This window comes from Galleria mellonella, unplaced genomic scaffold (assembly GCF_026898425.1).
Source record: "Galleria mellonella isolate WM207_F2 unplaced genomic scaffold, CSIRO_AGI_GalMel_v1 utg778, whole genome shotgun sequence".
Lineage (NCBI taxonomy): Eukaryota > Metazoa > Arthropoda > Insecta > Lepidoptera > Pyralidae > Galleria > Galleria mellonella.
Window position 1 is genome coordinate 2,091,966 of NW_026442150.1, and position 22,459 is coordinate 2,114,424.

General features: G+C 40.1%; 1 protein-coding gene across 1 annotated transcript; it reads left to right on the forward strand.

Moving 5' to 3' along the window:
- Positions 1-256: 256 nt before the first annotated feature.
- LOC113510064 (heat shock 70 kDa protein cognate 5) lies at positions 257-22,015 on the forward strand. Its single transcript, XM_052901264.1, has 14 exons — positions 257-541; positions 721-776; positions 3,350-3,437; positions 4,076-4,313; positions 5,469-5,630; positions 6,112-6,202; positions 8,742-8,904; positions 11,173-11,328; positions 11,825-11,971; positions 12,884-13,124; positions 13,559-13,768; positions 14,647-14,834; positions 18,216-18,356; positions 20,112-22,015. The coding sequence occupies exons 1-14, from the start codon at positions 443-445 to the stop codon at positions 20,187-20,189; spliced, it is 2,058 nt and encodes a 685-aa protein (XP_052757224.1). The 5' UTR covers positions 257-442; the 3' UTR covers positions 20,190-22,015.
- Positions 22,016-22,459: the final 444 nt, after the last annotated feature.

Here is a 22,459-nt window from a genome sequence, read left to right on the forward strand (position 1 = left end):
GGTGAAAAAATTTATTAAAACTTCAACCGAGATTATAAGTTACAAACAAACAATCAAATCCTACCTTTTTATAATATTAATATAAAAAAATTCTTATAGATTTTTTTAAACATTCCGATACCAATAAGTATCATAAACGACCTAGCTGCTATATGATACAAAGTTTATAAATTTAATAATCCGGTTACACAGATTTTATAAAGACAGTTTTTTGCACAAAGTGATGTATGTCTGAGGTGAAGTAAACCGTCGAAAAAAAAGAATAAAAATTGAAGAAGTACGTCTCTTTTGCTGTCTCTTGTCTTTATAAATTGCGACTGACCATTGAAGGTTGTGTTATTTCCAAAAAAAAGTGAAAATCGTTCCTTCAAATAACGTCATAAATCTGAGCAGCGGTTTAAATAAAGTGTATTTTGGAAATAAAATATAATAAAGTGCAAAAATGTTGATCCCCACGCGATCTGCTTTACGGAAGGTGGTGGAATGTTCCGCTGTGAGCTCAGAGTTAACGCAAAGAAGTTTTTATTCAGTTCTCAAAAACGTAAGTATTCATTTTGTGTATTAAAATCTAAATATTATAATTATTTAATTCCCGTATAATATAATATAATACGAAGCGGTACATACATTTCCTTGCATGACATCTCTCTCCACATGTATTCTAAAAATTCATTGAAAATCTCCATTTGTTGAGAACGTTTCTGTTTTTTACCATTACAGCTCGCAGCGCCCAGAACAAATTGCTGTGTACGACATGAAATACAACGCAGATTCAAGTAAGTTTTATTAATTTCACCAATTTCCACGACTATTACATCATAACCTCTTTTCTCATTTTTGTGTTATAAAATCTATTTTACCATTGACGGCTATTGGAATGCATTTTAAATGAACCGGAAATAGATTATTTTGTAATAATTTTACGATTTTTCGTTTCTAATAGAGTTTTCTAGCATTATTCATGCTTGTTTAGATCATATTAAATAATTTGAGGTTATAATTAATTGCATCAGAGTTTCTTATATACATACCAGTGCTTTACTTAATTAAAGGTGTAGAATTGTAAGGTTGTATATCAGATTTAATTTTTTTCCATAATTTCATTAAATATGTTAATATTTATTTTTAATAATTGTATATGTTTTAAATAGGTACAAAGGTTATTTAGTTTAATTAAATATATTTTGTGTTCATATGGAACCCTAAAGGTATCTATTTACGTAAATGTGAAAAATTAACATAATTTTTCAAATAACATGGATTTTTTTATAATGTATCACCATTTAAATGGGTGATAATGGAATGGTAACCCTGTTTGCGCTATCGGTATACGCCGGTGGGGCACCAGTGAGGGATGATAGGTGAATGGGCTTCAAGGGCAACCACATTTTGGTTGACCTGCCAGGATATATTGCTAGCAATGGGAATTATCATTCCTATTATTAACAATCCCTCTACCCCAATGTTGATACATTACCATACCTATACTATGGGAGGGGGGAAGGGCTTGTTAATATTGTGGACTAACAGTCCCATTGCTAGCAAAATACCCTGTCGCATTGTCCTCCATGTGATCTCCCCTGGAAACCATTGTGCTGAATTTCAGGTGTATTCATCATGAGGGGCTAACTGATCTGCCTTTTCATTCTCACCTATCATTTCTCACTGGTGCCCCGCCACTGTATACCGTTAGCGCTGGCGAGGTGAACATTTTATTATCATCCATTAAAAAAAACCTATACTATTTACCTTTGGGTACCCTTCCCCCCTAGCAATAGAGACCATTGGAGACAGTTGGAGGAGGCCTTTGCTAATAAGCAAACAGACAACAGCAATTAAATAATAAGTTGTTAATAAGTTGTTTTTAAAAAAAAAAATGTCTGAATAAAGGCTTATATTATATTATTATTATTATTACCCTTCCCCCCAATTCTGCGCCGTCGATCAGTGTCCGGGCCAGTGCTCGGTTCACGTTTGCAGCGGCGCTAGACTAGAGGGCGCGACACCAGCTGGGCGGCAGACCGTCTGTCACCGCCCGTCCTAGACATCGCACTACATTTTCAAATCCAAATTCATAAATATACTGCTGGTCATAATTCATGTTATTTAAGATAATATATTTTTTTTTGATGGGTGAAAATGGTACGGTAACCCCGCCTGCGCTAACGGGATATGCTGGCGGAGCACCAGTGAAGGGTGATAGGCGAGAATGAAAACAGGCCAGTTAGCCCATCATGATGAATTCATCAGAAATTAACCATGATAGTTTCCACGGGGGAACCGCGAGGATGTCTACCTGGTTGGGTATATTGCTAGCAATGGGATTCCCAGTCTCCATTACTAATAATCCCTTTCCCCCCAAGATAGTATATTCATACTATAGCCCAGTACCACCATTCCATTCCAGTCAGAAATCAAACTGTTTTTACTGGAGGGAAGGGATTGTTAGTGATAGGGTCAAATAGTCCCATTACTAGAAATATACTCTGTCAGGTCGACCTCCATGTGGTTCCCCCGGAAACCATTGTGGCTAATTCTAGTTTAATTCATCAGGATGGGCTAACTGACCTGCTTTCATCCTTATCTGTCATCTCTCACTGGAGTCACACCAGTGTATACCTATAGCGCAGGCGGGGTTACCATACCATTATCACCCATTAAAAAAAAACTGTTTTTACTTACTAGATCGAGATTGAATCGAAAACGAACTGTAACTGGCATTACAGTGAAGATGTAACCTTATTTTTAATAGAAATAGAGTAATTTCTCCATTTGCCCAATGGTTGACTAGTAGAGAACACCGTCCGGTGTTAAGTCCGCCATATGTACATAGCATTTTACTGTGCATTAAAGTTTAAATAGATGAACGGTGACACATTGGTAATATGGATAAAAGATGTACAGATGTATATGAGGATCTGATGTGGTCCCAGTATAGAATAGGCCGCTCCTTCCTTTCCTGTGGGTGTCGTAAGAGACGACTACAGGGTGGTAAGGGATCAGCAGTAGTTAACCTCTTAAAACATCTCTAAAACCTATTTGCGGTTGCCAATCTGCCTGCCAAGTGCGGCAACTACTGGCGAAAACCTTCCCCTTGGAAGGTTTATGTTCTGCAGTGGACAGTTAAAGGTTATGATGAAGATGATGAAATAAGCAATACAGAAAAACCGTTGAGTTGTACCATGTCTACTTTCGGCTTGTTCCTTGGATCTCGCATCCAGGGAGTTGTTCGACCAGAGTCCTCCCTTCACTCTCCTTCTAGGACCTACACTACGCACAGTGAATTTTTTTTTCCAAAATGTCGCAACTAAACAAGGACTCGATGTTAATAAGAGCGTTTCTCCAACAGATCGGATGGCGTCCGAGGCGCCGTCATTGGCATCGACTTGGGCACCACCAACTCGTGCGTCGCCGTCATGGAGGGGAAGACGCCCAAGGTACGTTCTAACATCCTACTAGATGTGGGACCTCTTGATTTACTCCTCAGTTTGGTCCTAATGCCAGTGAGTCGTAAAAAAATAAAAGTTTATCTACACTAATATTATAAAGAGGTAAGATTTGTATTTTTGTGTGTATGTTTGTAATGAATAAACCCAAAAACTACTTTGCCGATTTCAAAAATTATTTCACCATTAGAAAGCTACATTCACTCTGAGTAACATAGGCTATATTGATTGCTAGAGAAGATTAGGGGTCCTTACTAAAACTTTAGTAACGTAACTCAAGGTGTAAAAAAATGCTATAAAATATCTTTAGTCGCGTGCGCTGCGGAAACTATTGAAGAAAATATCAATAACTATAAAAAACTTCGCGATACTATATGTCCAACTATTATCGTTATGTCACAATAATCACTTTTTAAAATGTTGTAAAATGTCCACCCGTGCGAAGCCGAGACGAGCCGCTAGTCATAAAGGTAAAAGGCGGTCTTATCGCTAGGGCAATCGCTTACAGACAACCTTGGTGTTTATGAAAGATCCCACAAAAATCCAACCTCAATTATGACAAAAACTAGTTATTTTCATTTAAAAACTAATCCACATTTTAAATAAAATAATGCCCGCATATTCACCAGGTGGTGGAGAACAGTGAAGGTTCCAGAACCACACCTTCACACGTGGCGTTCACGAAGGAGGGCGAACGTCTCGTCGGCATGCCGGCGAAGCGACAAGCGGTCACAAACAGCGGGAACACGTTCTACGCTACCAAGCGTCTCATCGGCCGAAGATTCGAGGATCCAGAGGTCCAGAAAGACATGAAGAACCTCTCCTACAAAGTTGTTAGGGCATCCAACGGTGATGCTTGGGTGCAAGGTCAGTTTTGTAACTTGTTTGTAACCTTCGAAATAAATACATTGAATTTTTAGATTACATCAAGATTTACTAGCGACTTGCCCCGGCTTCGCCCGTGTACAATGTTGATACTAAATAGCGTCCCTGGCCCCCCCATTGCATTACGACATAACATTAGAAACCTTAAAAAATTATCAGTGTTTCTCTACAATATTATACATGTATTATACATATAAACCTTCCTCTTGAATCACTCAATCCATTAAAAAAAACCGCATCAAAATCCGTTGCGTAGTTTTAAAGATCTAAGTGTATGGAGGCAAAGGTTACCACTTTATATCAAGACTGTTAGCTTCTTTTCATATTTTGATATTTTTTATTTATTGCACGAATATGGGTACATACATTAGATGAAAATAATAATTACATGTCCATTATTCCATATTCTACCATATCGGAGTGTATAATATAAAATTAAAGTAATAATAACTTACTATCTACTTTACTATATATATATATATATATATATATATATATATATATATATATATATATATATATATATATATCAACTTTATTTGTGGCAAACACAGTAATTTTGATTTAAAAAGTTTCATTATATTATCCGTTCATTGTCCACTGCTGAACATACTCCTCTCCCATAAAGGGCGAGTTTTCCAGTAGTTGCCACGCTTGACAGGCTGGTTGGAAGCTCAGCCTTTAATGATTTATTTATTTATTACATCCACTGGGTGTGCCTTACAGTCTTCCAATACGCTCACCCAGGAAAACATGAGTACAGAAATACTCTGTGGTCACTCGACAAAACTCCAGCAAGTTGGAGGCAAATACATCCAATGATGTGTTAAGATGGACGCTGCTGCCCTTCCCTCCACTGTTAAGCTACCTTAGTCGCCTCTTACGACACCCACGGGAAAGGAAGGGCTGGCCTATTCTTTATTGAGACCAAGCTGTCTTAAAAACTAAATTGCTTAACTAATTCTGATAATATTTCTGTACAATCAATCTGTTATATTTTTATAGACAAAGAATTTCCCAAATTAATTTATAAATGAAGGATTTATGAGATAAGAAACATAAAAAAAAAACGATTGAATTAAAAAAGATCTCTTTTTTTGAAGCCAGTATAAAATCACAATGTACATTGATTTGCAGGCAGCGACGGCAAAGTGTACTCCCCGAGTCAAGTCGGCGCGTTCGTGCTGATGAAGATGAAGGAGACCGCCGAGGCGTACCTGAACACGTCGGTGAAGAACGCAGTCGTCACCGTGCCGGCGTACTTCAACGACTCGCAGCGGCAGGCCACCAAGGATGCCGGTGAGATGTCTAAAGACATAAATAGCTCTATCAAATATCGGTACCACTACAATATTTGTATATAGAGGAGGAGAGTCTCCCAGAGGGAGATTTTGTACAAAAGTCGATTGCTTGGGTACCTCTGTCCCATTTCTGTTTCAACCGTGAAGCAGTTGTATTTGCATGGCTGTGTTTCGGTTTGAAGGGTGGGATATGGCGTGAATTTACTGGGTACAGAGGAATAACACCCGAGTCCTCAGGAATGGCAACGCATGGGGGCTATCACGGGCGAAACAATATACTCTGTTATGTCCATGGTACTGCTCATGTCTATAGGCGACGGTTACCACTTTCCATCAGGTGGGCTGTCAGCTTGTTTGACATTCTAAGTTGTATAAAAGAAAAGAGGCAACAATGGGCAGCGTTATCGCTGAATAGCGAACTCTTCCAGGCAGCCTTATTTTTTTTTTCTAATTTTTTTTATTATTGTTTTAAAAATCAGGTCAAATAGCTGGACTGAACGTGCTCCGTGTCATCAACGAGCCGACCGCCGCCGCTCTCGCCTACGGAATGGACAAGACTGATGACAAGATGTGAGTGTGTATTCTTGTTTGTATTTACAGTGACACTTGGTTATCTTATATTCGCGTATGGGGTGAGCTAAGCTGTTGCACGTCGACCCATCGGGATCTTTTGTGCTTCCCCCTGCCTTATACCATCATTTCATAGATCCTTTGTGTTACCCTAACGGTATCCCGCGGTTTAAGATATCTGTAGTCCCCTGGCTCTGGATAAGCCGTTCCCAGTAGACTCATGCGCATGCTCGCTAACGAATTACAGTTGCACATCAAGTGTTTCATGGATTCCGATTTCTCCCCGCACAGTCTGCACAGTGTGTCCGAAGATAGACCCATCTTGTGTAGTATATGCCTTATTGGCATATGTCCAGTTAGGGCACCCGTAATGAGTCTTGCCTGTTGTCTGCCACCGCTGTAGATAAGTTTATCCCATCCTTCAACATTGTCATTTAAGAACTTTTTAGAATGTTTAAGACCCTGCAAAGTCCTCCAATTCTTTTGCTGTTTTTTCCTCACATACTTCTCAAGGGCAGAGTTAACAACACTTGATGCAAGTGCAACATATGGTTCAGGACCTATCATTTTTGATTCTGATCCCTTTCTCGCCAACTCATCGGCCCTCTCATTACCTTTATTACCTCACTTGGCTAAGTGGAAGTTGGATAAGTGAGAAACCTCCGTAACTGGAACTCATGCTCAGGTCCTAACACATTGGCACTGAATTGCCTCTGTTAGTGGGACGAAGCAAACCTCTGTTTACGGGGGGACGGGGTTGTTAATAATGGGGAGGTTAGTTCACATTGCTATCAATATACCTTATCAGGTCGACCTCCACGCGGTTCCCCCTGGAAACCATAATGACTAATTTATCGTTATCGTATCGTTTTATGCAACATAGAATGGCAAACAAGCTGACGCCCATCTGATGGAAAGTGGTAACCGTCGCCTATAGACATGAGCAGTACCATGCATATAACAGAGTATACTGTTTCGCCCATGATGCCTCTCATGCCTTGCCATTCCTGAGGACTCATGTGTTATTCCTCTGTACCCTGAAAATTCATGCCATATCCCACCCTTCAAACCGAAACACAGCCATGCAAACACAACTGCTTCACCGTCGAAACACGAATGGGAGAGAGGTACCCAAGCAATCGACTTTTATACAGTCTCCCTCTGGTAACCCTCCCTCCCTTTATTCTACCTGCAAATTCTAAAAAAACTAATTTAGAGCTACAATAACCTTCGGTTTAAGTTTTGCTTTACCATTATACAGATGTTTATTTAAAAAATAACCCCCTTAAAAGGAGCTCTCTGTAAATGAGGCAGATATTTTTTTATACCTGGATATCTGAGACACTGGGTAAGTGGAGTACCTCTGTAAATGAGAAATTTACAGGTTCCATAATGTCTCACTTAATCAGATTTCATTGTATTTATTAAGGCTTTTCCAAGAGACTGTAATATGGGGTTTTTCAGAGAAGGAATAAAGAGATTTCTTTTTATAATCTAATATATAAAATTCTCGTGTCTCGATGTTTGTTACCAAACTCCTCCGAAACGGCTTTACCGATTTTTATGAAATTTTGTGTGCATATCGGGTAGGTCTGAGAATCGGCCAACATCTATTTTTCATACCCCTCAATGATAAGGGTGACCCACACCTAAATATTTTTTTTTATTTTTTGACAATTTTTTTTTTATTTTATTTTACTATAATTTAGCATTGAAAAATACACACAACTTTAAATTTTCACCCTTTTACGATCAACCCCTGTTGTTTTATTGCAATTTTCATATGCCGCAGTAAGGTTGCAAGATGGCAATCGAATATAATAATTGTAGTACGATATATTTTCATGTATAGTTCTAGAAATAATGTATATGGTAAAACAACGTTTGCCGAGTCAACTAGTTTTTGTATATAAATGTTTGCGCCGTCGATCAGTGTCCGGGCCAGTGCTCGGCTCACGTTTGCAGCGGCGCTAGACTAGAGGGCGCGACACCAGCTGGGCGGCTGACCGACTGTCACCGCCCGTCCTAGATATCGCGCTACAGTTTTTTTAATAATACACTTTACGGCTTCGGATACTTCGTCTTATAGAACGTTATCTTGTTAGTGTCGATCGAGTTATAAGTTGTACAAAAGTCGATTGCTTGGGTACCTCTGTCCCACTCGTGTTTCAATCGTGAAGCGGTTATGTTTGCATGGCTGTGTTTCGGTTTGAAGGGTGGGATATGGCGTGAATTTACTGGGTACGGAGGAATAACACCTGAGTCCTCAGGAATGGCAACGCATGAGGGATATCATGGGCGAAACAGTATACTCTGTTATGTTCATGGTACTACTCATGTCTATAGGCGACGGTTACTACTTTCCATCAGGTGGGCCGTCAGCTTGTTTGCCATTCTAAGTTGTATAAAAAAAAATATATATATAGCTATTCAGGCTGCCAGTACGTCAGCAATATATTTGCTAATATTAGCAACGGGTACTGACCTCTTTATGACATACAATCCCTTCACCACCCTTTAATATACCAATTGTCCGCAGTATCGCAGTGTACGACCTCGGCGGCGGCACATTCGATATATCTGTGCTGGAGATCCAGAAGGGAGTCTTCGAGGTGAAGTCCACCAACGGGGACACGCTCCTCGGGGGAGAGGACTTCGACAACGTTATCGTCAACTTCCTCGTGGACGAGTTCAAACGAGACGTGAGTGGAGTTTTATTTATGACCTCTGAATTCCGGGTTCGATTCCCGGTTGGTTCAATTTAGGAAATGGACTTTTCTGTATTGGCCTGGGTCCAGGTGTTCTGGGTTGTTCACCTATAAGTTGTTCGGTTGGGTCCTTGGTTCCTCATAACACAAGGTCTCCTAACTTGAGGACTAGGCGACCATCAGCAGTGGACAGTTAATGTCCACTGCTGAACATAGGTCTCGCCCATAAGGGGAGTTTTGCTAGTAGTTGCCACGTTTAGCAGGCAGGCTGGCAATCGTGGATAGGGTTTTAGTGATGTTTTAACAGGGACGCTACTACTCATCTTTCGATCATAAAGTTCCCTTAGTCTCCACTTACGATATCCACGGGATTTATCACGGGATCACACGGGATTAGTGTGGTTTTATGGTCATCAGGTAGCCGTCACCATCGGGTACCCTTCCCCCCAATTCTGCGCCGTCGATCAGTGTCCGGGCCAGTGCTCGGCTCACGTTTGCAGCAGCGCTAGACTATAGAGCGCGACACCAGCTGGGCGGCTGACCGTCTGTCGCCGCCCGTCCTAGACATCGCGCTACACATTTTTTATTAATAGATTTTACGGCTCTGGGTACTTGCCCTTTAGAGTCTTACCGAGATCTTAGGACAGATACGGAAAAGATTTACTACTCATTCTTTGACCATTAAGTTCCCTTGCTTGTTTCTTACGATACCCACGGAAAAGGAAGGGGTTTTATTTTTTTTTATTGACTGAAAATGGAGTGGCACCAGTGAAGGATGATCGATGAGGATGAAAACAGGCCAGTTAGCCCGTCATGATGAATTCATCAGGCATTAGTCATGATAGTTTCCAGGGGAACCGCAAGGAAGTCGACCTGGTTGGGTATATTGCTAGCAATGGGATTCTCAGTCTCCATTACTAACAATCCCTTTCCCCCCGAAAAGGAAGGGGTGGCTCATGCTATGTTGGGACCGACACGGCTACTATTATTTATTATTAGTATATATAAAATTTTTAATCTATTCGTATAAATCCTACTACCTCTCACTTTAGTACTATTTTCCTGTGTTCTCTCTTCGTTTTCCTTCGTCATTTTTTTTTCTCTGTTGTTGTGTGCTGTTTAGTATGTGTATGTTATGTATACATTTAATTGTGTATATATTATATATGTATGTGTATGTATGTATGTATGTATGTCATGTATATATTTAATTGTGTATATATTATATATGTATGTGTATATATGTATGTATGTTTGTATAAGATAATATTTATATAATAGTGCGCCACCTGCCCTTTGCCTTTTTCTCAATGTCCTCTACCCAAAGGTTGTCTGGAAGAGATTGCTTAGCGCGATAAGGCCGCCTTTTGTATCACTTCTCATTAGTATTTACTGTATTTGTTATTTCTCTTGTTACTTGGTGCAATAAAGTGTAAATAAATAAATAAATATAAAGTGGTATTTTTTTCATTATATTTAATTATATAAAATTTAATTAAAATACGTACGTATGTATCACCCCTGGCTTCCATTAGGGTAGGCAGAAACAATGGAACGCCAAATGCTTCGATTCAAACAAACCTCTTTCGCTTCCTCCACATTCATCAATCTGTTCATACACGCTCGCCGGTTACGGGTACTTTTAATTTGGCCCTTCTTCAGCACGTCGCCTATTTGGTCGACATACGTCCGTCTAGGGCGGCTCCCCACCGACATCTCCATTCATTCGTGCTCGATACATCTTTTTCGTAATTCTACTTCTGTTTGTCCTCTCCAAATTCTTTTTTAAAAGGCCTACAGCACACCTGCAATGTCTTTGTGTTGTGGTTTTTTTTTTGATGGGTGGAAATGGTATGGTAACCCCGCCTGCGCTAACGGGATACGCTGGCGGAGCACCAGTGAAGTTAATGATTAATTTACAATCAGTTTACTATTGCCAAGCATTCTACAATAATAATTGTTAATGTAAAACATGAAAAAAATAAAATGATTGACTTTTTTTTTTATAAACAAAATAAAGGATATAGAATTTTTAGTAAGGGGAACTAGTAGTTCATTATCAATATACCAAAAGAAGACTTTTTTTATGGGTAAAAATGGTATAGTAACCCCACCTGCGCTAACGGGATACGCTGGCGGAGCACCAGTGAAGGGTGATAGATGAGAATGAAAACAGACCAGTTAGCCCAGTTAGTGTTCCAACAGCTACGTGTACGAAGTCATTTTAAAAACAAGTATTTATAGTGGCATCTCTTTTCACAGCAAGGTATCGACCTCCGCAAAGACGCGATGGCAATGCAGCGGCTGAAGGAAGCGGCCGAGAAGGCGAAGATCGAACTGTCCGGGTCGCTGCAAACCGACATCAACCTGCCGTACCTGACCATGGACGCGTCTGGGCCCAAACACATGAACCTTAAAGTGAGTGAACTAATATTTACCGTGATATTACATGGCGACTTTACAGAAGTTGTCTGCTCTGACCCATTGGTGTTGGGGCGAGAAGGGATTGTTGGTAATAGGGATTTTTTTTAATTGATGATAATGGAATGGTTTTTTTTTAATAGATGACAATGGAATGATAACCCCACTCCACCCACGCTATTGGTATACACCGGTGGGGCACCAGTGAGAGATGATAGGTGAGGATGAAGCAGGCCAGTTAGCCCATTGTGACGAATTCAACAAGAATTGTTCACGATGGTTTTCAGAGGGAACCATGTGGAGGTCGACTTAATAAGGCATATTGCTAGCAATGGGGCTCTCAAACTCCATTGCTAACAATAAGTTTCTTTAATCGCTTCTTACAACATCTACGGGAAAAGAAGGGGTGGGTGGCCTATGGCCAGCCTGGACCACATGACATGTTCAATCGTGCATAAAATAAATAATGTAAAAATGTTGTCTTGTTGAACAGATGAGCCGTTCCAAACTGGAGTCGCTGGTGGGCGATCTGATCAAGCGGACCGTGGCGCCGTGCCAGCGCGCGCTGCAGGACGCGGAGGTGCAGCGCTCCGACATCGGCGAGGTGCTGCTCGTCGGCGGCATGACGCGTATGCCCAAGGTATGTGTCCTACCAAGCTACCTCTACTGTTTCCAGGAGTCCCTATTTTTGATGGGTGAAAATGGAATGGTAACCCCGCCTGCGCTATTGGTATACGCTTGCGGGGCACCAGTGAGGGATGATAGGTGACGATGAAAGCAGGTCAGTTAGCCCATTGTGACGAAATCAGCAAGACACAATCACATCACAATGGTTTTCAGAGGCACCCGCGTGGAGGTCGATCTGATAGGGGTATATTGCTAGCAATGAGGACATTACTAAAAATCCCTTTCCCCCCAACGATAATGGGTAGCTGGAGAGGTGTGGAACATTGGGACCAATAAGTGGTGACAGCATAGGGGAGTGATGTAAAGTGAGGGCCATAAAGCCAGATTACGCTCGGTAGGTATTCCTTACCAGCACCAGTACGAGCCATCGTCAGCTGCCATAGCTGTCGCTGGCCGGGCGGTCCGCCGGAGGTGCCAGAGTAACCTGGAGACATATTCCCCGGTCGCGTTCGTACACTTCCGGGTTATAATCTCGCAAACATCTGCATATATGCTATTACTAAAACTTATGTTTATTTTTTAACCATTTATACCATGTACCCGTGAAAACCCGGGACGGAACGCTAGTGCAAAATAAAAATGTTTGTACTTTCTTTTTATGTAACTTAAAATTGCAAACAAGCTGACGGCCCACCTGATGGAAAGTGGTATCCGTCCGAATGGAAACAGGCCAGTTAGCCCATCATGATGAATTCATCAGGAATTAACCACGATAGGTTCCAGGGGGAACCGCGAGGAGGTCAACCTGGTTGGGTATAATGCTAGCAGTGGGAATGTCAGTTTCCATTACTAACAATCCCTTTCCCCCCGGACTCAGGTGTTATTCCTATGTACCGTGTTAATTCAATGTACTACTTGTGAACAGGTTCAGTCGACAGTGCAAGAGATCTTCGGGCGGGCGCCGTCGCGGTCGGTGAACCCGGACGAGGCGGTGGCGGTGGGCGCGGCCGTGCAGGGCGGCGTGCTGGCCGGCGACGTGACCGACATCCTGCTGCTCGACGTGACGCCGCTGTCGCTCGGCATCGAGACGCTAGGCGGCGTCTTCACCAAGCTCATCACCAGGAATACCACCATACCCACCAAGAAGAGTCAAGTCTTCTCCACAGGTGGGTACACTAGTGTGCACAAAAGTCTTTGCTTGGCACTTCTGTCCGCTTCTGTCCCATTCGTGTTTCTACCGTGAAGCAGTTGTGTTTGCATGACTGTTTCGGTTTGAAGGGTGAGATATGGTAGTGAATTTACACGGTACAGAGGAATAACATCTGTGTCCTCAGGAATGGCAACGCATCGGGGGTGTTATGGGCGAAACAGTATACTCTGTTATGTCCATGGTACTGCTCATGTCTATATGCGACGGTTACCACTTTCCATCAGATGGGCCGTCAGCCAATTTTCCATTCTAAATTGCATAAAAGAAAATTTGAAATTGTTTTAATTTATCGATCTTGAGGCAAAATAATAAATCCCTCAAATTCACAAATTCAAATTGAGAAATTGTTCTATGCTAGTGTGTGTTTTAAACTAAAAAAAATTGTTACAGCCGCCGACGGCCAGACCCAAGTGGAGATCAAGGTGCACCAAGGCGAACGAGAGATGGCTGTCGACAACAAACTCCTGGGGCAGTTCTCGCTGGTGGGCATACCGCCGGCGCCGCGCGGCGTACCGCAGATAGAGGTCACCTTCGACATCGACGCCAACGGCATCGTACACGTGTCCGCCAGGGACAAGGGTACCGGCAAGGAGCAGCAGAGTGAGTAACCAGTCCTGTTATATACTGACTGCATCCCGTGGCTTTGCCTGCGTATATCAGGATATGATATTTTTTTTCTTAATGGAATGGTAACCCCACCTGCGCTAACGGTATACGCTGACGGGGCACCAGTGAGAGATGATAGGTGAGGATGAAAAAAACATCAGTTAGCCCATTGCGATGAATACAATTGGAATTCAGCACGATGGTTTCCTGGGGGATCACAGGGAGGTCGACCTGGTTGGCTATATTGCTAGCAATAGAGCCCTTAGTTTCCATTACTAATACCCTCCCCTCCCCCCCCCCCCCCCCACTCTACCTGCTATGTTAAGATATAACCTGCCCATTTATTCGAATCTGTTTAGTTTTTTTTTTATTTTTTAAATTCAAATCATCTTTATTTAAATAGACTTGTTTACAAGAACTTTTAAATCCTAATTTTTTTAAAATCTACTGCAAGGTTCTGATGGTTGCTATCTGTTGAGAAGAGCCCGCAAGTAACTCAACTGAATTTACTGGATACAGAGGAATAACACCTGAGTTCTCAGGAATGGCAACGCATGGAGGGGGTATCATGAGCGAAACAGTATACTCTGTTACGTCCATGGTACTGCTCGTGTCTATAGGCGACGGTTACCACTTTCCATCAGGCGGGCCGTCAGCTTGTTTGCCATTTGAAGTTGTATAAAAAAAAAAGTAACTCAACTGTCAATTGTATTGTAAAATCTTTTTGTTTGTGCTTTGAAGGCATGGACGTTTATTGTTTTGCTTATTACCTATATTGTATAATGCAAATGTACTTATTCTTTCATTAACTTATTCATTCGTTAAATTATTCATTCATTAACTTATTCATTCATTCACTGTCCCCTCGATAGTCGTGATCCAGTCGTCCGGCGGCCTCTCGAAGGACGAGATCGAGAACATGGTGAAGGCGGCTGAGCAGTTTGCGGCGGCCGACAAGCAGCGCCGTGACCGCGTCGAGGTCGCCAACCAGGCCGAGGGCGTCCTCCACGACACCGAGACCAAGATGGACGAATACAAGAGCCAGCTGCCACAGGACGAGGTATGGTCATGGCACCTAGTCATCAGCCCGCCCTGGCTACGCACGGATAATAGCCGTAATAGTTTTTTATACTGCTATTGTGGTAAACAAGCATACAGCCTGTCTGATGGTGAACGGGATTACGGTAGCCTATGGACGCCTGTAGCATTAGGGATGTCACGCGTGCGTTGCTGATCCTTAAGAAACCTTAATATGTCCTTTTTGAAGAACCCCATGCTGTAGTCTCTAGGGAAAGTCTTGGCAGGAAGATCATTCCACAGCTTGAGTGTTCGCACATCGTAGTACACCAATAGTGCAAATTTATACCAATCTTTACCAGAGACTTTGTACAAAAGTCGATTGCTCGGATACCACTGTTCCATCCGTGTTTCTACCGTGAAGCAGTTGTGTTTGCATGGCTGTGTTTCGGTTTGAAGGGTGGGATATGGCGTGAATTTACTGGGTACAGAGTAATAACACCTGAGTCCTCAGGAATGGCAACGCCCATGCGGGTATCGTGGGCGAAACAGTATACTCTGTTATGTCCACGGTACTGCTCATGTCTATAGGCGACGGTTACTACTTTCCATCAGGTGGGCTATCAGCTTGTTTGCCATTCAAAGTTGTATAAAAAAAAAATTAAAAAAATTTATATTTATTGCATAAAAATGCCTCTCTCAGCCCTTCTTACTAACAATCCCCCCTTCCCCCCATAGTAGTATAGATTGTCCATGTTTATATGACACCCCTGTCCAACTTTTTACTTCAACGTGTGTGACTATCTACAGATGTAGACATATTTTTTTTTGTTATTGGATGAAAATGGAATGGTAACCCCGCCCGCGCTAACGGGATACGCTGGCGGAGCACCAGTGAAGGGTGATAGATGAGAATGAAAACAGGCCAGTTAGCCCATCATGATGAATTCATCAGGAATTAATTATGATAGTTTCCAAGGGGAACCGCGAGGAAGTCGACCTGGTTGGATATATTTCTAGCAATAGGATTCTCAGTCTCCACTACTAACAATCCCTTCCCCCCCGATGTGGACCTATTTGTGTATTGTTTTGGTTTTAGTAAAAAGTTGAAGGGCATGCCATGTTAACATAGACACGCCCGTGACTACCACCATCAATACAAATATAGACCATATTTGTATTGATGGTGGTAGTCACGGGCAATATGGATACTGATACGGTATGTATATATTGGGTCCCACTGGACATTGATGGCGGAAAAAAGTTTTTTCATTGCCCCTATCGGTCGGATATCTATTTTCGAATATGTTAAAAGTTTGTTATCAATTATTAGTTTTTACACATTCGTTATTGTATATAGATATTGTTCCGAAAATATATGGTTATTGTATCTAGAATATATAGATATTGCATATAAAATATATTGTTATTGCATATAAAATATATAGATATTGTTTCTGGAATATATAGATATAGCATATAAAATACATAGATATTGTTTCTGAAATATATAGATATAGCATATAAAGTGTATTGATATTGCATCGGAAATATATAGATATTGCATATAAAATACATAGATATTGTTTCTGGAATATATAGATATAGCATATAAAATACATAGATATTGTTTCTGAAATATATAGATATAGCATATAAAGTATATTGATATTGCATCGGAAATATATAGATATTGCATATAAAATACATAGATATTGTTTCTGAAATATATAGATATAGCATATAAAATATATAATTATTGCATCAAAAATATATAGATATTGCATCTAAAATATATAGGTATTGTACTAAAATATATAGGTATTGCAATATATTATCTATTCCCTTCTTGCTAGCACCCAGATTAAGCCGTTCGCGTGTGATACGCGGTTGGTAAAGCGCGGTGCGAGATAACCGGGGCCGAGTTATCACCCACCATTGTTATTAATGGATGGGACGATCCATGGTCATCTACAAACTATTACCCTTCTTCTAAATAGCGAATATAACGAACGCACACTATGTTTTTGATCTATATTTCTTACTTTTTTAATTATTTTTTTTTTGTGGTATTTCGCGGCTCACTTTTGGCTACAATAGAATATCAGTGTTTTGCTCTTTTTAAGGCAAAGCAAAAAGCTGACTTGTGGCCATTTTGTATTACTGTGGCACGCGCATGAAGAAAACAAAAAAATTTACAAATTTTTTATGTATTCTGATTTTGTTTTTGATTTTTTTTTTATCTTTTGTACATGTATCGTTTTTTATCTTTTTTCACTTTGCTTTTGTTTTATTTGCTGTTTGTGTGCTGTAAGTGATGCAAATAAATTATCTATCTATCTATTTTTACGACTTAGCATAATACCTGGTGTCTACCTTGCATGGTAGGCAAAGAGGACAGAGCTAAAGGCCCTAACCTATATGTATTGACTAGCTTTTACCTGCGACATTGTCTGGGTTATGTTTACTGATCAGGAGAAAACGTAGCATATATTTTTTTACATTTCATATGTGTATACCAAATTTAGTTCTACTATGTATTGACTAGTTGTTTATAGCGTGAAATTGGCCAGGTTTATTCACTGACCCGAATAAAAACTAGTGTATATCCTGTAGTAATTGTGGTAGTCCATTTACTTATTTATTTATTTATTTATTTATTTATTTATTAGTACATGTGTGTGTACATGGCGGACTTAATGCTAAAAGCATTCTCTCCCAGTCGACCATAGGCAAGTGTCAGAATACTTGAATGCGGTACTAGTAATTATTGATATCGGTAAGGTTATAGATAGATAGATAACCTTTATTACCAGTATTAAGAAAATAAAAAATTAAAACTACAAAAAAAAAAAACAATGTTGCTGGTTGCTGGAGCCGCCTCAGCTGTTGCTATATATGTACAGCTCCAGCGAGATGTACCTATATATCGCTGATTTACAGGCGGCCCCTTAACTCCTTTACCTTTAGCATGCGTGCGGGTCGCCAATACCTATTTCCCGGATGGGAAAATCAACACGCTTAACAAATACACAAAACATTACAACAAATACATAAAACATTACAACCAAAACTAAAAAGAACAAACTCTGAATAAATTATAGCACCTCACAATGACAGTATCATAAAAAAAAATTTAAAAAAAAAGGACGTAAAGCATCAGTTTCTCACCTGTTTTGATGATTTGAATTGAATATGCCACCCCTTCCTTTCCTGTGGGTGTCGTGAGAATCGATTAAGGGAAGGTGAGGGACAAACAGCAGTATCCCTCGTAAAACATCTCTAAAGCCTAATTGCGGTTGCCAACTCACCTGCCAAGCGTGGCAACTACTGGCAAAACCCCCCAAGGGGCTGGCTTATGTCCAGCAGTGGACAGTTAAAGGCTGGTATGATGAATTTTAATTCTATTTTTTTTCTCCCACAGTGCGACAAGCTACGTGGTGAGATCGCCAAATTAAGAGAGCTGCTCGCTCAGAAGGACACAGCGGACCCGGAAGCTATCCGCACAGCCACCAGCCAGCTGCAGCAGGCCAGCCTCAAGCTGTTCGAACAGGCGTACAAAAAGGTAAATGAAATTATATGAAATTTATTTGCCCTAAACATGTATATAAGATGTTGCATTTATCAAGTTTCCATGATGTCCATTATGTTAAATGGCGTGCAAATATTAACAACAACAACAGTACACAGGAATAACACCAGAGTCCTCAGGAATGGCAACGCATGGAGAGTATCATGGGCGAAACAGTATACTCTGTTATGTCCATGTTACTGCTCATGTCTATAGGCGACGGTTACCACTTTCCATCAGGTGGGCTGTCAGCTTGTTTGCCATTCTAAGTTGTATAAAAAAACCTGGCCACTCAGGGTATGTAAAGACAAAATATGCACATTTTTGAGCCGTCACACTCGCAACTTCTGTGCGACGGTCAAGCGAATGTGCTAAACAGAATGGAGTCCAGTTGTCATCTGATGTCTAGTTTTAGACTACCGGACGATTTGTGGCTTCAACAATGTTTTTTTTTTTTTAAATAAAATAGTCTAAATATTTAAAACTGGTACATAATGCCCGTTAGCCGTTAAGTCCACCTTGTATACATGTTTCAATATGTCCAAGAGAATAAAGAAGAGAGAGAAAGCAGTCTTCACAGACAAGTTCAGGGATCAGGAATCTATCAAATTCAAATTATCTATATACAAGCTCTTTTAAAACGTCATTTCAATCGATAGATACATTATCGCTGCTATATGCGTGATGTAGAACGAGACAGCAACGTCTGATGTCAGTTGCCACTAGAGTACAAAAGAATCGATTGATAGAATTACTGGCGCTAGCGATACTATGAGATAGGACGAGACGGAGATATACACTGTCTTGTTCTTTCTAAAACGAGTATTGACGTAAGCTATTCTATCCATAGATTCGTTTGTACCTTGTCTATGGAAGCTGCTCGCGTAATACAGTCATAAAAAGATTTGTCTTGTACTTTGTTAAGAGAGGGACTGGCTGAGAACCAGCGCTGTGCAGAACTGTACACATTGTCCTGGGACACTCACAGCATCAGCTGAGCCAGCTCCTTGTGCCTTATATGCGACACATATATAATATTACTGTATTTTCTGTTCTTTTTTTTCTAATTGGTGAAGATGGAATGGTAACCCTGCCTACGCTATCGGTATATGCTATACGGGGCACCAGTGAAGGGTGACAGGTGAGGATGAAGATAGGTCAGTTGGCCCATAGTGACCAATTTTTACCAGAGGGAGACTTTGTACAAAAGTCGATTGCTTGGGTACCTCTGTCCCATTCGTGTTTCTACCGTGAAGCAGTTGTGTCTGCATGGCTGTGTTTCGGTTTGAAGGGTGGGATATGGCGTGAATTTACTGGGTACAGAGGAATAACACCTGAGTCCTCAGGAATGGCAACGCATGGAGGGGGTATCATGAGCGAAACAGTATACTCTGTTATGTCCATGATACTGCTCATGTCTATAGGCGACGATTACATTTTCTTTCCATCAGGTGGGCCGTCAGCTTCTTTGCCATTCTAAGTTGTATAAAAAAAAAATTGAACAAGAATTAACCACTATGGTTTCTAGAGAGAAATGCGTGGAAGTCGACCTGTTAGGGTGTATTGCTAGTAATTGGGCTGGTGAATGGTCTCATTACTAATAATCCCCCCCCCCTGTATTTTCTGTTATATATACATATATATATATGTTTTTTTTTTTAACAAAAAATATTATCTATTCTATTTTAACAAAAGAGAATTCAGACAAATTTAAAGGGAAATAATGCTCACTCCTCAACTTTGTTACAGATGGCGGCAGAACGAGAAGGTGGCCAGCAGCAGACGCAAACAGAAGGCCAAGAAGAGAAGAAGGAAGACAAGAACTAAACCAAAATCTGTTTTTGAATTAGGCACATAATTAGATATTTCCGTTCGTGAACGTTGACTAGTTTTATTGAATACGCGATTGGCGATATGATTTAATATATAGCCATCTTTTAATTGTAGTTTTAGTTACAGTAGAGGCTCGTTTAACCGGGTCGGCTGATCCGGCTCGAAGGATGGGATACTAAGATCAGGATGTCCAACAGGCGGATATAAGATTACCCCCATTTACTGTTATTTTGACTCGATTACCCGGATATCCGGATAGGCTAGGTGTGCTGTATAATCCGGATGTTAAAGGCGGATATGAATGCTCACGTGTATGGTTATTTATTTTGGATTGATTTATCGGATTACCGGCTGGGCGATTGGTATATTATAACTCGGATGTAATAGGCGGATATAATGTAGTTTTTTGATGCATGTAAATAGTAACTCCGCCTTCGCTATCTGGCAGAGCACCAGTAAGGGATGAAAGGTGATGATGAAAGCAGCACAGTTGGTCTATGGTGAAGAGTTTAATCACGATGATCTCGAGTGTCGCGTAAAGTTTGACCGTTATTTATGTCTTCTTCCGTACATCCGGATATACGGATAATCTAAATAGGAAGTTTAATAGGCCATCAATGATCCGCCTAAGAAACCTTGTTTAACCGAGTGATTTTTTTATCCGTTCTACCGTAAAAGACCGGATATCCGTATGATTGTATTACCGGACGAAGGGGTATATATATAGTATATATATATATATATATATATACTATATATATATATATATATATATATATATATATACTATATATATACCCCTTTCAGACCTGAACGATACGGGCGTGAGTTGTAATTTTAAAAAATTCTAAAACCGCGCGTAATTCATTTTTACTCACGAAGCTGAAATAACATGATAGGGAGATTCTAAACCAGCCAATAAGAAATCGTTTTAGCGGTTAGGTGGTGCAGTAGTCTCGTGCGTGCCGGCAAGATGGCTTCGCTCCAAAACACGAAAATACATTTCATCTGAAAGGAAAAAAATCTTGGGTCTGAAAGGGATATATATATATATATATATATATATATATACAGCAATTTAAAATGTTCTTTTATTTTAAACAGTCACATTATGACCAAAAAGGAATAATAAATGCAAATTAAGAGGGTTATTGCTACATTGCAATTATGTTACTCATCTCATATTTTAGCACAGACAAACTAACAAACAAACGTACGTGTATAAATACATTTTAGAAATTTTATTTCAGGTAACACCAAATCTTGTAGTTTTTTTTTCACCAAACATTCGAGGTTATATTTGTAATATATATTTTTTTGTGTCGATTTAATATATTATAAATTGGAAAATAACATGATATGGTGTTGAATTTGCTTGCATTTAGTGATCTCCTATAGCAACTACCGTATCTGAGATTTAAAAAAAGGCGGGAATCGACGCTGTCATAATCGAGATGTCACTGTCATAATGTTCTGTTCCAAATTTAAATTTAAGAATGTAGTTTAAAACACGCATTTCGTAAAAATGATTATGTATATAATAATATCTTAAATGTGTGAAACCAAATATATGAGAGAACGACAAATAGGTGAATACATATGAAAATAAACTAAATAAATACCGCGGCTTTGCTCGTGTATTAGTGTGTTATAGATTTTAATTTGAAATAAACTATATTATGTGTTCACCTATTTTTCCAGCCAGTTCGCGTTAGATATTGCATTTTTGACCACTTGAAATAGTTTTGTCCATTTTGTTATGTTAGAATCTGGCTTGTTTCAAACAGTAAGCTCTGTGATAATATAAACTATTGAATTAACATTTGTTTTTATTTCAATGTACAAGTAAAATTCAATTTTCCGCCCCAAAAAAACAAGGAGACGAAAAATGACAAATATTTTCGGCCTTCCTACTGATTGCCCATGCTTGGTTAGTATGGTTACGCTTCTAAACTCGCCTATTCTGTTTTGTCACATCAGGCAAAAAATATTTGCCGCTCCAGGCAAAATATATTTGCCACTCCAGGCAAAAATATTTGCCCTTCGAGGCAAAAAATGTTTCAATATATAAATAATATTTGCCTCCGCTTTTCCCAATGAATGGCCCTGCTAACTGCAGTGAACAAGTTTCTGCCGCTTCGGCCATTGTCCGGCTTGTGACCTTTTATATCGGGCAATACATGGAAATTTCCGTAATTTATGTGAAATTTCAGTGATGTTTTGTCTATTTATTTGTCCAACGATATCTTGTTGGTTCAATTAAC

Coding starts and splice junctions, on each gene's coding strand:
- LOC113510064 (XM_052901264.1), top strand. CDS start 443: ATGTTGATCCCCACGCGATCTGCTTTACGGAAGGTGGTGGAATGTTCC. Junction 6,203..8,741: donor GACAAGACTGATGACAAGAT/GTGAGTGTGTAT, acceptor AATTGTCCGCAG/TATCGCAGTGTACGACCTCG. Junction 13,769..14,646: donor TACCGGCAAGGAGCAGCAGA/GTGAGTAACCAG, acceptor TCCCCTCGATAG/TCGTGATCCAGTCGTCCGGC.